Here is a 16,748-nt window from a genome sequence, read left to right on the forward strand (position 1 = left end):
AAAGGGGCTCTTTTGTTTGTTCTTTTATTGACCTGTTTTTCTTTCTCTCTTATTTTAGCCATAACGCCATGTTGCAAATGTTGCGCTGCTGCGCCAGACAGCATGAGTGGTTCGTCTCACTGCACCAATATATTCTTCCGCGGGAAATTTTTTACGATGAAATTTTATATTTCACGAAACCGCTTATCGCCATAAGTAAACCAATGTTTAATAATTGTATTATGTTGATAGTCCTTGAAATAAATGTCCGGTTAAATGCAATTTCTGGTCCGTATCTTTTAATGGTATTTTGTGGACCTAGTTTGTCTGAAAAACAAGTTCCACCCATTTCGCCATTTTATGTTCACTACCTGCTTTGTTGAAGAGAGGAAGCGGGAGTGTTAGAAGCTTCTAGTAACAGCTCATCGAATTGAATTGAAAAGTATAATATTAGTCACTATCTTACAGTATAGTCGTTTTTACAGTAAATTCCTTTACCAAGAGTTAGAATTCAGAAAGGTTTGGTATGTTTATTTGACCCTAACAGTCAGGCAACGTTTTTTTTTCTCCGATTAAAGGCTAGATAAAAAGAGCTTTTCTCTAAAATTGTTACTCTTGAGACGACAAGTTGACGACCAACGTGAAATCCCCGAAGACAGAGGAGATGGCGAGTTCAGTGGGAAATGTGGCCGACAGCACAGGTTGGTTCTTTATCTCAAATATGGCTAACGGCACCTAGCATGTACAGGAAATTATAATGTATGTAATTATCCTAACAGGCCAAAGCGTGCTTAAACGTCAACATATGTTTAACATAGACGCATGTGAAGCAATATAGTTTATAATACCGGAACTAAAAGTTAAAACGTTTCATGTGAGCTTCATCTTTACCCAAGGAGGCACCTAACAATGGAGGCCGGGTATTACGTTAGCATATGCTAGCAACATGTGTAACGTATTTCATGTTCGGCTTGTGTCACTTTAACGACTGAAAACCAAATTCATCGGTTATTTTTATGTTGTTTACGCTAGCATCTTTTAGAAAGGTTTGATAAAACTTGAATATGTTGTTTTAGATGGAACTTAATGGCGCAAATGCAGTACTATCTGTAGCAGATGGTGTTGCCTTTTTAATGTAACTATTGCTCTTTCTAACTATTGGAGGTACTCCTAGGCAGTTATACTTTAAGCCTGTTTTTTAAGACATGTCTTGAGTTGTATAGTAAGCGAATCATTCTTCCTTTGGAGTTTATGAATCGTTACATAATTATTTCGTAAGGACACAGCTATAATGTTACATGGATATGTTGACTAAGACCCGAATGTGTTTGATTCTTTCCTTTCCAGCTAAACCAGTTTAAATTTCATAGACAATAACCTTGCATACAAAATAGTTTTAAGTATGCAAGTCTTTTTCAAATACAGACTAATAAGTACCGAGTAATACACCAGTTGTAACCACGCCTGGACATCTATATATTTATCTTGTTCTCATGAACTCTATGAAAACAAGAACTTTGATTTAATTGGGGGAAAAAACGATGATACATCAAGTTGTTTCCAGTTTAATTGTTCCAATTTATGGATCAAAGCATGTACACTTACGTTTTCAACATATATACCTTAAAAAAAGAATCTGTAATGCTGTCTGTCATGCATTATAATCTTAGAATACAGACTTATTGGCAGGGAAAACAACAATAACAGGTAATCAGTTTTTACCAGGAAAGCCTAAATTGTTGTTTTTTTTTGTTTTTTTTAAGACTACCAAATCCACTTTGTGAATATAGTTAGTCTATGGCTTTGAAATGGTTGGTATGAGCACACCTTAACAAAGAAAACCTGATTTACTACAGTCTTCATTTGGGCTTGGGCATTGTGACGTAAACTGTAGGCAAACATGTATGGGAATGGTTTCAAACTGCAGGTGTTGTTTTTAGGCTCAGCAAAGGTCTACTGTAGGGCTGCAACAACGAATCGATGAAATCGATAAAAATCGACTTTTAAAAGCGTTGGCAACGAATTTAATCATCGATTAGTTGTGTCGCGCGATTAATGCGTCATCCGCCGCCGCCGTCATCCCGGGGAAGAAAAAAAAATATGGCGGAGCGAGTCAGCGCCGCAGTTGCAGTGTTGCCAACTCAGCTACTTTTCAGACCCCTCCAGCGACTATTTTTTTTAAAAAGCTACTAGCGACAAATCTGGCGACTTTTTACGGTGTCACTGGCGGCTTTTGGAGACTCTTGCGTGAAAGCATGTATCGTTCCTACTCTTCTCCTACAGCGGCAGCTGCTGCCGTGGGGCGCCTCCCCCATCCCAACGCCTTTCTCCCTCTCCCACAGGAATCCCTCTCAGCGCTGCAGTCAGAGCCGCAGGATTTTAGTGAGGAGTTTACCCTCAGCGTTCAGACTGCAAATGAAGCGCGCATGCCCCGGGATTGACGGCGCAAATTGATCACAATAATTAAAATAGCCTGCGCTTTGTAAAGTGAAAAAAGTCGTAACATGCAACTTTTGTAAAAACAAATGAACATGGCACGGAAGCACCACTGTTATGACGCAGCACCTGAAAAGAAAACACGTTGGAGCCTTTGATGGCAGTGAAGAGAGCTGATCAGCAGGATGAGTAACCATGTTTTTTTTCATTTAAAAGTGGGGAAACGTAAGTTAGTTTCTCAGGTAGCTCATCTGATGCTTTCCTTAGCTTGTTAGTAGGTTACAGACAGTGATAAGGTTGGCTACTTATTTTACTTTTAATTTCATTTGAATTAGCTTAAGCAGCGTTTATATTTTCTTTATAAATAAATTAATTTGCAAATTATGAGGGCAAGGCTTTTAAAGTTTATATCTTCTGGCAAAGATAAAGTAAAGAAGATCCTGCAATTTATGGAAGTAAAGCAGAATAAAATCCAGCAAGATCAGTAATATGTCAATTAATTATCTGCCACATTCCCATGTAAATATCTGTCTTTGGAGGATGTGTTTTTTACCACCCCTAGTTCTCTCATTTTTATTCCAAATACAATTTATAATTTGAATCACAGGGCTTCTGAAATCATCAAAACACCCCCTCTGACATTTTTAACCTCATCAACTTGAAACTGGTCCAAAAGGCAGATAACATGTTGGTCTTTGTTAAAGCCACAGAGAGTTTTAGTGTGTTTCCATGGAGATGTGAGACGTTTTGCCATGGCGATATTTGTGGCTCTCATTTCCACATAGATCTTTGCAACTGCACGAAAATGGTGCAGTCCAACTCCACACAGGAATCCAGCCTAGTATTTGGTGGCTGTGGCTCGACTTCTCTACAGTGCCCCCAAGAAACTCAAAAACAACCAGCTCCATGCCTTTGCTGAGGTTATTAAACTTGGGACACGTGTGTTACCCACCAGGACCTACCAAAAAGTCTGTTGGAGCAAGGGTCCCAACCCAACAGGAAGTCTGCTATTTTGGATCAAGGTTGCCATTTTTCTCCAGTTACTTGTGTTGTATCTGAGCGAACTCCCACTAGAACTTTAGAGTTATATACTTCCAATGCATTGACCTAAGGCATGGGGGGTTAAAAGTAAAAAAAAAAAAAGTACATTAAAGTATGTGGGTGTGGCCAAGCTTGGAGGAATGTTTTGAGAATTATAAAATTTGCTGCACTTGTGTAACCCATCAAAACCAACAAAGGTCTCTTAGAGCCATGGTCCAAACCCCACACGAAGACGGCCATTTAGAATCAAAACCATCACTTAGCTTTTTTATTTAGCTTCATACAAAATTGGTATGTAGATTTAGAAAGAATATCATTATTTCATTGCAAGTCATTCACAGATATTGTCAGATATAGCATATTTTGCAAATATTGTGCAGCTTTTGTTTGTATTATATATGTTTGACTAAAGGTTAAAATGTCTTATTTTTTACCTGTACATCATCACCCCTCATCCACCCCATTTGTTTCATCTTATACATTTATTGTTTTTGATGTTTCGTTTTACTTATTAAAACCCTGATTGACAACCAAAGCCTTTTGTATGAATTTGAAAAATAATTCTTGAATTAACCTATCCTATCTTGAAATACTTTAAATGCATTATTTAGTCAGCCTAGTATTTTATCTCATTAAACTGAAATAATTAATATTTTGTAAAACCATATAACACAGACTCTTCAATTTTGTTTTTGTCAAACAGCAATGCTTGTTTTTCCTTTTTCCTAGTTGTTTTGAAGTTCAGTTTAGCATTGTTTTTGTAATGTTAAGATGCACATCCTTTTGTTTTTATTATTTGTCTGATTTTCATTCCTTCCATCACCTCTAACGTGTTGTTTTCCCCCCTCCTTGGCTTATGTTGGTGCTCCAGAACCAACAAAACGTATGCTTTCCTTCCAAGGGTTGGCCGAATTGGCGCACCGGGAGTACCAGTCAGGAGATTTTGAGGCAGCTGAGCGCCACTGCATGCAGCTTTGGAGGCAGGAGCCTGATAACACAGGCGTGTTATTGCTTCTGTCTTCCATCCACTTCCAATGCCGAAGACTTGACAGGTATCCCTTATACAGTCCTTAGTGAACACCAAACATGTGGTGTGGTGGTAGCTGTCAACAAATGGGGCTTCTGGGTTTGTGTGCACTCAAGTAATCTGGAATATACTAATCTAAGTACAGTAACGAAGTATTTGTACTTCGATACTTGACACCTCTGCTATACATTCTTTCCCTCATTTAAAGGTAATGGTGGCTTCCTTCTGCTCTTTGTTTATGATAAAGCAGACCAGAGTCCTGAAGCTTGTAGCTTCAACAGTCTCTTGCATTTAACATTTTAGCAGCAAGGTTTTGTTTTTAGTTTTTTTTTTTTTTTCTCAGGTACTAGATTATAGAACTTTTACCTTGGGTAGTTTTTAGTTTCATAAAGTTTTAGCAGCAGTCTTTTATATATGTGGTTCTCTAGAAATGCAGATCAGAAACCATGTTAATATATGTTGTGATTTTAATCACACATGCTTTTGTGTGGAACATCAAGTCTTTTTTTTTTCTCTTGTAAGAAGGGACAGTTTATTAGCCTTAGTTTGACTGACTGTGTTTACCCTGAGTGAAGATGTTTTACCTTCCCCACCCAGTCAGCAGGATGTCTTTTTTTTTTTTTTTTTTTTTTTTTTCTAGCACCTCATGTCAATGACGTTTATACAAAATAAATATTATGTAGAGCAGTTTCAACATGTTCTCTATGTGTAAACTAACCAGCCCACATCTATGATGGATCGTCTGTCAAGGAATTGTCTACCAGAAGCCAGCGATGTAGATGCCATTTAAAGGTTCTGGGGTGTTTTATTTGCTGCACATAATATTTTTCTTTCAAGCTGTAATGCTTAAAAGCCAGCTGGATGATGTGTGCATTGTCTGCCTCCTTATTTTAACATAGCAGAAGTAGGTGAAAGCAGCTTAAAATGTTGCAGCTCTTTGATTCAATCCATCAGAGTACAAGTTGGGCTTCTAGGGGCCTAATTTTACAGCTTCAAAACAAGTTTCTTATTTTTCCCTTCTTATACCACCTTTTCTAGCAAAGACTTCTGGAGTCTTACTATTGTTTTCCTCCATTTGCTTCCCAGGTCCGCTCACTTCAGCACCCTGGCCATCAAACAGAACCCCATGCTTGCAGAGGCCTACTCCAATCTGGGAAATGTGTACAAGGAGCGTGGGCAGCTGCAGGAAGCTATAGAGCACTACCGCCATGCACTGAGGCTCAAGCCTGATTTCATCGATGGATACATCAACCTGGCAGCAGCCCTGGTGGCTGCAGGAGACATGGAGGGAGCTGTGCAGGCTTATGTGTCTGCATTACAGTATAACCCAGTAAGACAAACAAAATTAGCTTTTCCCCAAAACATAATCTATTATTTAGTTCAGTTATAAAAAAAAAAAAAAATCTGACTTCCTCTCCAGGATCTCTATTGTGTGCGTAGTGACCTGGGTAACCTGCTGAAAGCTCTTGGGCGTTTGGAAGAGGCTAAGGTACGTTACAGTGGGTTGGCTCCGATATATTTGTGTTCATGTTTTGTTTTAGGTTTTTTTTTTATTATTTTTTCTTATTTAAAGTGTCTAATAAGGCCAAGTATAGATGCTCTTTATGTTTTAAGATTTTGAATTATTAAAAATTCCCTTTGAAGAACACTTTCAGCTCATGAAAGCTAATGCAGAGAGCTTCTCTACCCAGCTTGGCATAGTCCGTTGGAAATTTTGGACTGTAATCAGTCAGCATTCATATAAAGCAATCAGGTTTTTAACAGTGACACTAAAAAAATTACATTTTAGACAGCCTCATTTTGTTTTTTTCAGGCAGCTTTAGATATCCGTTTTGTCCCACTGCCTTTTGCTGTACTCTGACCTTTTAGTAAAGGTCAGCCCCTGCCCTTTTAGGAAGAAAGGCTGGAGTCTTTGAATTCACCCAACAGATCCAACCTCGGCCCTGCATTTTCATGTGGTCCTAACTGGAGGAAAAAATGCTGGCTCGGTCTTGGAAGATAACATGAACTGATGAGAAGCTAGATTATCTTTGAAGTGCAAAAAATAAGATGGTTTATAACCTAATTGCTATACTCCTGTTTTGTATGTAAAATACCAAATGGTTAACTGTTGATGTTGGTTTGCTGTCTGTGGGTGTTTTTATTCCCCCCGGAGTTGCCATCTAATTTTCTTTGCTTTACAAAATAAAAATTTTTCTAGGGGGGTGGCTACCTTGGTTGGGTCAGATCTGGAGATATGGAGTTGTCCTGCCGGTTACAGGCCATCTTATTTCGTGCTAGAGGGGGGTAAAGGAGTGGGGAGGAGCACCAGGGAGTCACAACCTCCTCCGCTCTGTCGCTCCGCCCCCCGCGCGCCTGCTGAGGTTTGGTGGGGTTTACGCGCTCCGAGTTGTCTTCCTGACCATCCAGCCTAACCTTATCTGCACTCCCATCACAAACACACACCATTTGTTCATTCATGCACTCACAAAAATCTGATTTTGGAAATGAAATACAGATGGTTATCTTTTCTGATAACCATCTTCTTCAGATAATTCCACTTTAAAATGGCTGAAGTAGCGTCAAGCAGACAGCTCTCTATCTGTACCCCACCGCCTGCGTCAGATGCTTGGTTAGAAAGACAGAAACGTGCGCAGCAACTGCGATGACCTCTTTATTTCAGAACTGTGGAGGCTTCTAGATACAATAATTAATCCACAGACTCTTTTTCTCCACCCATTGGCCAGGATTCAGGAAAGAAGGCCAGGATAAAGAAAACAAAGTTTGAAATAGTTCATGAAAATGCTAGAAAGTTAAAGACAAGCAGTACATAATATTTCTTCCCTCTTTAATTATGTATCAATATTCCCAAAGAAATGGGATCAGTTCATATGGGAAAGATCAAGCCAGTAACTGCCCTCCTGTAAGATGATTTAAAAGCTAATTCTAAGGTTAACTGGAAGTCTGACCTCATGTCACCGATTGAATGTTCACATGAAAGCCTTTCTTCCCTGCCAGTTATCCTGTAAGCATTCCCTTTGTTTTCTTAGAAATGCTACATCCACTGCATGGCTGAAAACTGAGAATAGCATTAAGTTTTTGTTTGTTGTGTTTTGGTGTTTTATTTCCATATTTTAAAAGAATGTATTTTTTGAAACCTTTTACTAACGATCTTGTTTTCTGATTTTGTCTCTTTTGGTTTTTTCCACAACTGATACTGTTATTTAGAAGGTTTCAGGTGGGTGACACTATTCCTGCGTAGGTGCCTGGCGGAAAGGAACACTAGGGCAGCCTCAGTCCTCTCCTCTTCTTCCAGCCAGCTGCGACCGCCACTCTGACAAAGTCCAAAAATATGGTAACGGGTTTGTAAATGCCAACAAAAGAAAAACAACCTCACTTCATGCTTGAGCTCCTCTTTCTTGTGGCTTCCTTTGAAGAGCAAAAAGAATCATAAGTAACATAATTCACAGTAAGCATTTATGCAAATAAGCCATACTAATTACCCAGTATTATATTAAATAAAAAGAGACTTGAATATGGAAGCTTATAAACGTGTTAAGAAAAGCAAACTAGTAAGAACCCTCTAACTCTTATATATTGGTTATTGTTTTTTTTATTTTGTTTTTCCCTTCTTTACTTGGAGTTTCAGCATTCTGATGATGCAGATATTGCGCTGTGAGTCTGCAGCGACGCAGGGGCTGCGCAGCGATACCCTTCAAGTAACCAAAATGGCGGAAAGCGCAAGCATGCTCACCCTTATCCCCTTTCATTCCCTTTGGCCTGTTGGTTGTGGACCTCTCCCCACTCAAACCAGCCTCGCCCTCAAGCGCACCCAAATTTTCAGTCATAATCAGCTTACAGAAAAAGACTTTTGTCTCCAGAATTTCTTATATATTTTCTCTTCATTTTCGATCCTCCTTTTCTTTCTGACATCCTTGAAAAATTTACACTGAAACCATTACAGCCCCATTCTTTAATGATTAATCTTCTGGGTGCCAGGCATGGGCTAGTCTGGTGTTGCAGTTACTCTGCCAGGGGTTCGTGGTCTGCAGCTGTCCCATGTGGCCAATAGGCAAGCGCAGCGGCGAGTAAAACCTTTGCCAGGCGCAAGGTCAAGCAAGCGGCGATAAGCGGTGCATTGTGGTTGTGGCAATAGAGCCACACATCGCGCCTGCGATTGTTGCGCATGCTTTACAGGGACCATCACCTGCGCTAACTGCCCTGCATCCACGGTTGTGAGGTTTTATACAACATTAGTGTTTATTTTCCTTAATGCTTCAATTGGTTGACCTATAAAAAATTGTTTGAGGTGAAAATAGTAATGTCGCTAAATTAAATAAATAATATTTCCATAACTGATGGATGAGGGCCTACGTGTAGGTGTTGGTTGGATCAGCGCAGCGTAGGAAAAAGCAATGCAGCTTTGCGCGGCAGACTTGCGCCAGCGAGCCCATGCTGCAGACTCACTTTTTGCCTTCTTGGAGATCAGACACTAATTTTTTTCTCTCTTCCCTTTTTGTTTTTTCTTACTTTTATTCTCAATCTATTTTATTTTACAATCCCTCCCCGCTCTACCTCTTGTCCTCTTTCCTGTGGTTTTCACTGTAACCCAACTGAAGGCTTGTTACCTGAAAGCCATTGAGACTCAGCCCAACTTTGCCGTCGCTTGGAGCAACTTGGGTTGTGTGTTCAATGCCCAGGGAGAGATATGGCTGGCCATCCATCATTTTGAAAAGGTAACAGTGATATTAATTATTGTCAAATAGTGTTTGATTAGAAATTATTGTAAAAGATGAAAGCTTCAGAAATATATCGGTTTTCTTTTAGAGTAAGTCTATTAAGAACAAAACCTTTTGAAAGCTGTCCTGACCTCTACTTTAGAGCCTTTTTAATTTAAAACAGTAAAATGCTATGAAGCTATACGGCAATTTTTGTGTTATGTTTTCTTACGAATAAATGCTGTGCTTTAAAAATTAAAGCACTGATTTGACAAATGTGAGAATCAAAAACTTAAACGTAAAAAGTCGATGCGAATAAAGGTAGAAGTTTGCTTGAATTAGGTCAAATTGAACTTATTTCATCATTAGCAGTACATACAATGAGACATTTTGACTATAAATGTAAAGTCGTATCAAGAAGGTCTTAAAACCATTCAGTGTTGTCTAAAAAATGAATTCATAAACATTCTTTAACTCTGATTTTAGATATTTTGTGTTGCTACTTTTAATGCTTAAATAAATATTAAAAAATGTTTTTTATTTTTTTTTTTGTAGGCAGTGACTCTGGACCCGAACTTTCTAGACGCATACATCAACTTGGGAAACGTTCTGAAAGAAGCCCGCATCTTTGATAGGTGAGTCTAAAAGGCTATACCCTAACCTGCGGTTTTGACTCTAACAAATAGAATGAGATGTAGTGAGCTGTTGTCAAGCTACTTCTAATTATCATCTAGTGAAGTGGCAGCTTGGTAATATCCAAATTCATCCAGTCTGGAAAGTAATAAAAGTCAAATATAAAATAGGACCTACATTACTAGAATTTAAATTTGGTCTAAAACTTAACCTAGCTCAGCATAAAGCTAATGGTTTTTAAATTGTCAACATTAGCTTGCGTTTGTCTGCAGTGAATGTTTGCTTTTTTGTACATTCAAGTGTTCAGAGAGGACAGATAAGCTGCCATTTTATCCAATGTTGTCATTTTTATGTTACCCAGTTACATGTCGATTGACGAAAAGAAAAGTTTGAATGATTGTTTTGGTTTCAGAGCTGTGGCTGCCTACCTGAGAGCCCTGAGTCTGAGTCCCAACCATGCTGTTGTCCATGGCAACCTGGCCTGTGTCTACTATGAGCAAGGCCTCATTGACCTCGCCATCGACACCTACCGCCGTGCTATTGAATTGCAGCCCCACTTCCCTGATGCCTACTGCAATTTGGCCAATGCCCTGAAGGAGAAAGGCAACGTAATGTGCACTTCTTTGTTGTACCAGATTTGAAATAGTTTTAATCCTCTTTGGTCAGCTTTTTATAAATTCGACTTGCGTGTCACAACCAGGTATCCGAAGCGGAGGAGTGCTACAACACAGCTTTGCGTTTGTGTCCGACTCACGCCGACTCTCTTAACAACTTGGCCAACATAAAGCGTGAGCAAGGCAACATCGAAGAAGCTGTTCAGCTTTACAGAAAAGCCTTAGAAGTAAGTTAATTCTAGGGTTGGGCATCGTTTAGTTTGAGCGATTCAGATTCCTCGTGTTGATATCCATTCTTTATCCCGATTCATTTAAGAGGAAGGAGCCTATAGTTTACATGGTGGTCAGCTGTGAAACCAGACTGTCGTTTAGAAGAAAGAGTCTGAACCTCAATTAAATTTAATTCCTTGATAATCTAACTTTGTGTGAATTTAACTATACATTTTTATAATTATTTTCAAGCCGTATATAAAAAATAAATTCTATAAACTAAAAAAATCATATAAACTTAGTCACAAAGTTACATTTTCACATAAAGCTTTCTGTTTGAAAACATAATAAAACACATTTAACATTGTCGGACACCTCAGGTACTTCTGTCTTACGAGACAACTTTATTTTATTTGCCTCATCCTGGCTGTGATGCGGCATTAGGCTGAGCGTTTGAGCTCGTCTCAGCTCTACTCAACTTGATCTGAAAGTAATGAACGAGGAATTATCACATTTCATACGCCACCGTTCAGTAAATGGGTTTTATCATATGAAACGGACCCCAGATTAACAGATGGAAACGACTAATGAAGTTAAGCTTATAAATCTGTCAGATTTAATGTGCTTTTCATTCTATCCAGAATGTGTAGGAAACAAAGCAGGTATCTGTTAGGATGTAAATAGGAAGAAAATGTAAACAAGGCTCAGCTCTTCCTGCGGAATGCGCAGATAGCCTCAGATAGCCTTCCTTATTACAGCAGCCGTGCAGCAGTTCAAAGACGAGTTCAGCGTTGTTTAATCATGTCTGCTGTGCACCGTCCTTTCATACCATCATCCCTATCACCAGAAAGTCGTCTGATCATTTCTTTAATAAACCTTAAGCTACATTTTTTTATTTTGAAGCACAAAAGGGTGATTGGACACACTTGTGTCAGGCAACTTCTATGTCCGGTCGATGGACTGCGCATCAAAATAAGGAATAGAAAATAAATGTCAATGTTTCAGAAGAATTTATACATTATAACTGGTTCTGATCGATTCTCGCTGCCCCACCCTAGTTATTTAAAAGCGTTCTTTAATTTGATCTGGTTTTAAGGGAATGTGAGCACAGTAACTGAATGTTTTCTATTTGTCCTTCAGGTGTTCCCAGAGTTTGCTGCAGCCCACTCTAATCTGGCCAGTGTCCTGCAACAGCAAGGCAAACTCCAGGAGGCCCTCATGCATTACAAGGAAGCTATAAGGTTTGTGCTTATTATGAACTCCAGGCATATTTTCAGTCTATCTTCTGTCTGTGTAACTGCAGAAGCATATTGTCATAGTTTAAGTTGATCAAATGCACTAAAACTTTTGCTTTGATTTTAGGATCAGCCCCACATTTGCTGATGCCTATTCCAACATGGGCAATACGCTGAAGGAGATGCAGGATGTCCAGGGAGCTCTGCAGTGCTATACTCGTGCCATCCAGATCAACCCAGCCTTTGCTGATGCTCACAGCAACTTGGCTTCTATCCACAAGGTGGGGCTGTTCTCAAAGTTTCTCCTTGGCTGTAAAAGTGTGCAAAAACGGCTTTAGATGATGAATTTAAGACTTGGATTTTTCTTTAAGATCGACTTTGAGAACGTTATTCCTGCTATGCAGCTTTTAAATGACGCTCTGAATTTGTTCCTTAGGATTCTGGAAACATCCCAGAGGCCATTGCATCTTATCGCACAGCCCTTAAACTCAAGCCAGACTTCCCTGATGCTTACTGCAACTTGGCTCATTGCCTGCAGGTTTGAATAATCTTGTTTATCTTCAGATCTAGTTCACTAATTAGTGTTTAGAAAGCTATAAATGTGAAAATTCTGTTTTTCCCTCTCTCTTCCAGATTGTATGTGACTGGACAGATTACGATGAGCGGATGAAGAAACTTGTTAGCATCGTGGCCGACCAGCTTGACAAGAACCGCTTGCCCTCGGTGCACCCCCACCACAGCATGCTGTATCCGCTGTCTCACAGCTTCCGGAAGGCCATAGCCGAGCGCCATGGAAACCTTTGCCTGGATAAGGTACTCGCAATGATCAAAGCAAGTAACGTTTAAACTATATTTTTGGGTGCGTGGTGATGGAGGGGTCTGGATGTTGGGATATGGGGAAGGTAAGAGATCAGTTGGCTATTAAGGAGCAGCAGAGCTGGTGGTGGAGTGGTTGCTTGCTATGGTGGATGATTTGAAAGGAGGGTGGGGAGTTTTGATTTAAAAAAAAATAATAATATTAATATATTTGACTTGATCAATGTCTGATCTTGTTGTCTAACATTGTTATTTATTTCACAGATTAATGCGCTCCACAAACCTGCTTTTGAGCATCCTAAGGACTTGAAGAGCAGCGGCGGTCGCCTGCGCGTCGGATATGTCAGCTCTGACTTTGGCAACCACCCCACCTCCCATCTGATGCAGTCCATCCCTGGAATGCACAATCCTGAAAAGTTTGAGGTTAATATTTATCCATCTATTTATTTTTATTTTTAATGGATAAAGTTGCCTAAAATATGTTTGTAATTTTGTTCCCAAGGTTTTCTGCTACGCTCTTAGCCCTGATGATAACACTAACTTCCGTGTGAAAGTGGTTGCAGAAGCTCATCACTTCACAGACCTTTCCCAGGTAACTTTTGGAGTTGAATACTTAAAGCTTTTGGTCCAGTTGTATTAGATAAAATTGAGTATAGAAAAATATTTTGAATGTCAGACACTATTTGGTTTTTGATTAACCCATGGTTTAAAGTTCGTATCAGTCTATACATTTGTTAGTCTTTCTACAAGCACCATTCTATCCATCAATATCAAAAGGCTCTTCCTGAAAAAGAAATTAAAGGTTAACTCTTCTATTCATTTTAGATAAATTAGCCGTTTTGTTTTTTTATTGTGAAAAGGCACTACTTAGTAGACCTGTGTAATCTGTAGACCCACAATGATATCAAATTCTTTTGTTTTTCTTCTAAAAATGTGCATGTTTATTTATTTTTTTGCTTAGATTCCTTGCAACGGAAAGGCAGCTGATCGTATTCAGCAGGATGGAATTCACATTCTGGTCAACATGAACGGATACACCAAGGGAGCTCGGAATGAGCTGTTTGCCCTCCGCCCCGCCCCTATTCAGGTCAGTTTCTGACCGTTGATACAGAGGGGGAGATACTTTAATACAGTTGAGTTAGTTGTGGCTGTGGCCTAAGTTCAATCAGCTGTTTCGTATTATTTTACCAGGCTATGTGGCTTGGTTACCCTGGAACCAGTGGAGCTCCTTTCATGGACTACATCATCACTGACAAGGAGACGTCTCCCGTCGAAGTAGCTGAACAGTACTCTGAGAAACTGGCCTACATGCCTAACACTTTCTTCATTGGAGATCATGCCAACATGTTCCCTCATCTTAAGGTTTGTCCAGCAAGATTGTTGGCAGAATTGATCTATTTTGTTACATAGAAACGGTTGTAACACTTGTTTAACCTGCAGAAAAAAGCCGTGATTGACTTCAAATCCAACGGACACATCTTCGACAACCGGATTGTTCTGAACGGCATTGATCTGAAAGCGTTCTTAGACAGCCTGCCAGATGTCAAAGTGATAAAGGTGTGTTTAAAAAAAAGAAAAAATAACCAAACCAGTTTATGAGAATTAAAAGCAAGTATTTGGGTCAAAACATAAGATGAGCAACTCCTCATTCTTGATCCTTAATAGTAGCATCATTAGTTTTCTGTTTTAGCATTCAAGGATTTGAAGTTGAAACTTTTCATTTGTGACCAGATGAAGTGTGACAACAACCAGGAGCCTACTGCTGGAGACACAAACGGAGCTCTATCCATGCCGGTTATTCCCATGAACACAGCAGCAGAGGCAATCATCAACATGATCAATCAAGGCCAAATCCAGGTCACAATCAACAACTTCACAGTCAGCAACGGCTTGGCCACCACACAGGTACCACCTGAACAAATGTCTGTTTTGAGTGGTTTAGGATCAAATCTAAAGAGACATTTGTCATTGAAGATGCTTGTTTTATGGAGATGCAGTGATTTAATTAATCATCTCAACTGGAAAGCTATAAGCAAAAGTATCAAGACAGCACTGTTTTATTCCCAATTTTAGATCAATAACAAAGCTGCAACTGGGGAGGAGGTGCTGCGGACCATCGTAGTGACGACCCGCTCCCAGTACGGTCTCCCTGAAGACTCGATCGTCTACTGTAACTTCAACCAGCTCTACAAGATCGATCCTCCAACCCTTCAGATGTGGGCTAATGTAAGTTGAATACATATTATCCCAACAGTTCTGTTACCTCTTGTATTCTTAGTTTTTTATTCTCCCATTTTGCTGCAGATATTGAAACGTGTGCCCAACAGCGTGTTGTGGCTCCTTCGCTTCCCTGCTGTCGGTGAGCCGAACATCCAGCAGTACGCCCAAAACATGGGTCTGCCTGGGTCTCGCATCATTTTCTCCCCCGTGGCTCCTAAGGAGGAGCATGTGAGAAGAGGCCAGCTGGCTGACGTGTGCCTCGACACTCCTCTGTGCAACGGTCACACCACAGGCATGGATGTTCTCTGGGCTGGAACGCCCATGGTCACAATGCCAGGTGAGATGGCTTAGCCATCATCTTGGTTTAAACAGTTAAAGTATTTTTGCTTTGATTATAACGTCTTAAATCTTTTAGGTGAGACTCTGGCCTCCCGTGTGGCTGCTTCACAACTGAATTGTCTTGGCTGCCCAGAGCTGATTGCTCAGACTCGTCAGGAATATGAAGACATAGCAGTCAAATTGGGATCCGACATGGAATAGTACGTAAACGTTTATCTGAACCCAAGTTAAAAGGAAATAAAGTTTTCCAGTACATCTAATATTTGTCTTTACCTCCTGCAGCCTAAAGATGATCAGAGCACGTGTTTGGAAACAGCGAATCTGCAGCCCCCTGTTCAACACCAAGCAGTACACGATAGACCTGGAAAGGCTCTATCTGCAAATGTGGGAACATCACAGCAGCGGAAACAAGCCAGATCACTTGGTCAAACTCCAAACAGTGGAGACCAGTGAAAACGCCTGAACTTGAAACATGTTAGCTACGATTTTAACCCTGATCAGCAGCGCCGTTTGAACGGTCGGGTTCACTCAAACTCCCTGTTCTTCAGTGACTGTTTCAATTTCTCTCATTTACTCTAATTGGGGACTCTTGGTTTGAAGGAGCCCACAAATGTTCACACTTGGACTCCCATTATGCTTGTCGTCGAGTCACATGGTGAGCCAGAGCCTGAGATATTTTCCGGCGACTTGTCTGAGACTCTTGCACTGAAACACTTGGTGTAATTTGTGAGCATGAGAAGGTTGTGAATACCTTGCTTTTCCCTTCAGTACCTTGGACAGTGGATTTCCCTTTGAATCCTGTTGTCATTTAAACGGGACTAAATGCAGCTTGTGGAGAGGAAGCCCATCTATCTTTACTGGGTCTGTTTAGAACTGAATTAAATGTTAAACGTTTTTAAAATGACAATGTTGCACCATTGAAATTGTTTCATCAGCTTTATCAAGCCAGTATGAGACAAATTTGTGTGAGCTGCTCTTAAATGGCCACAAGAAGTAAATGTGTACGTTTTGAAAAAGTTTCTCCCACAAAAAATGCCAACTTTTTATTTTGTCAAAAGATTTTGTTTAGTAGGTGTCGTCTTTTTGATGTCAAACTGAACTGCTTATAATTGGACAAAAGCAATTTTTGGAACATGTTTGAACTTCAGTTAAAACATCAAAATATCTTATTGGATTGTTTTTTTTTGTTTTGTTTTTTTAAACAAGCCTGAAATTGGTAAGTATTTTCTAAACAGTTCTGTTTTGTATTGTTTAACTGTATGCTGTTGGTGAAGCTGCAAGTCTCTACATATAATAAAAAAAAGAGATTGAAACCAAATTGTTTTGCTCCGAGTTGTTTTTTGACATTAAAGCTACAGTGTGTAATAATTACAGGGATATACAGTCAGAAATGTAATATATTATACATAACTATGTTATTTATCATCATCTACAAGCTCAGCCTCTTAACCTTAATATTTGCGTTGCCTTAGAATTCGTATTTTATAATTACATTGGAGCG

The 16,748-nt window shown here is 39.7% G+C and overlaps 1 protein-coding gene across 5 annotated transcripts; it reads left to right on the forward strand.

Annotated features, from left to right (window-relative positions):
• Positions 1-343: 343 nt before the first annotated feature.
• ogt.1 (O-linked N-acetylglucosamine (GlcNAc) transferase, tandem duplicate 1) lies at positions 344-16,550 on the forward strand. Of its 5 annotated transcripts, none has more exons than XM_038299116.1 (22): positions 344-680; positions 4,328-4,508; positions 5,570-5,813; positions 5,904-5,972; positions 9,082-9,198; positions 9,736-9,815; positions 10,226-10,421; positions 10,514-10,654; positions 11,778-11,878; positions 12,000-12,153; positions 12,309-12,410; positions 12,506-12,703; positions 12,953-13,111; positions 13,191-13,280; positions 13,650-13,775; positions 13,880-14,050; positions 14,129-14,245; positions 14,420-14,593; positions 14,762-14,914; positions 14,993-15,245; positions 15,324-15,447; positions 15,530-16,550. In XM_038299116.1, exons 1-22 carry the CDS (start codon positions 644-646, stop codon positions 15,708-15,710), a joined length of 3,168 nt encoding a protein of 1,055 aa, XP_038155044.1. In that variant the 5' UTR covers positions 344-643; the 3' UTR covers positions 15,711-16,550. The 5 variants fall into 5 exon arrangements, with proteins under 5 accessions (XP_038155044.1, XP_038155045.1, XP_038155046.1 ...); XM_038299117.1 differs by having other exon boundaries at positions 345-680; positions 12,506-12,685; XM_038299118.1 differs by having other exon boundaries at positions 345-680; positions 4,358-4,508.
• The last annotated feature ends 198 nt before the right edge of the window (positions 16,551-16,748 follow it).

This window comes from Cyprinodon tularosa, unplaced genomic scaffold (genome assembly GCF_016077235.1).
Source record: "Cyprinodon tularosa strain WSP-4 unplaced genomic scaffold, ASM1607723v1 ctg42, whole genome shotgun sequence".
Classification (NCBI taxonomy): Eukaryota; Metazoa; Chordata; class Actinopteri; order Cyprinodontiformes; family Cyprinodontidae; genus Cyprinodon; species Cyprinodon tularosa.

What these genes read in the sequence shown, in the direction of transcription:
- ogt.1 (XM_038299116.1), top strand. Translation starts at nt 644, where the DNA reads ATGGCGAGTTCAGTGGGAAATGTGGCCGACAGCACAG. An exon ending in ACTTGGCTCATTGCCTGCAG is followed by an intron (nt 12,411 to 12,505) that starts GTTTGAATAATC and finishes TCTCTCTTCCAG; the next exon opens with ATTGTATGTGACTGGACAGA. An exon ending in TCCGCCCCGCCCCTATTCAG is followed by an intron (nt 13,776 to 13,879) that starts GTCAGTTTCTGA and finishes TTATTTTACCAG; the next exon opens with GCTATGTGGCTTGGTTACCC.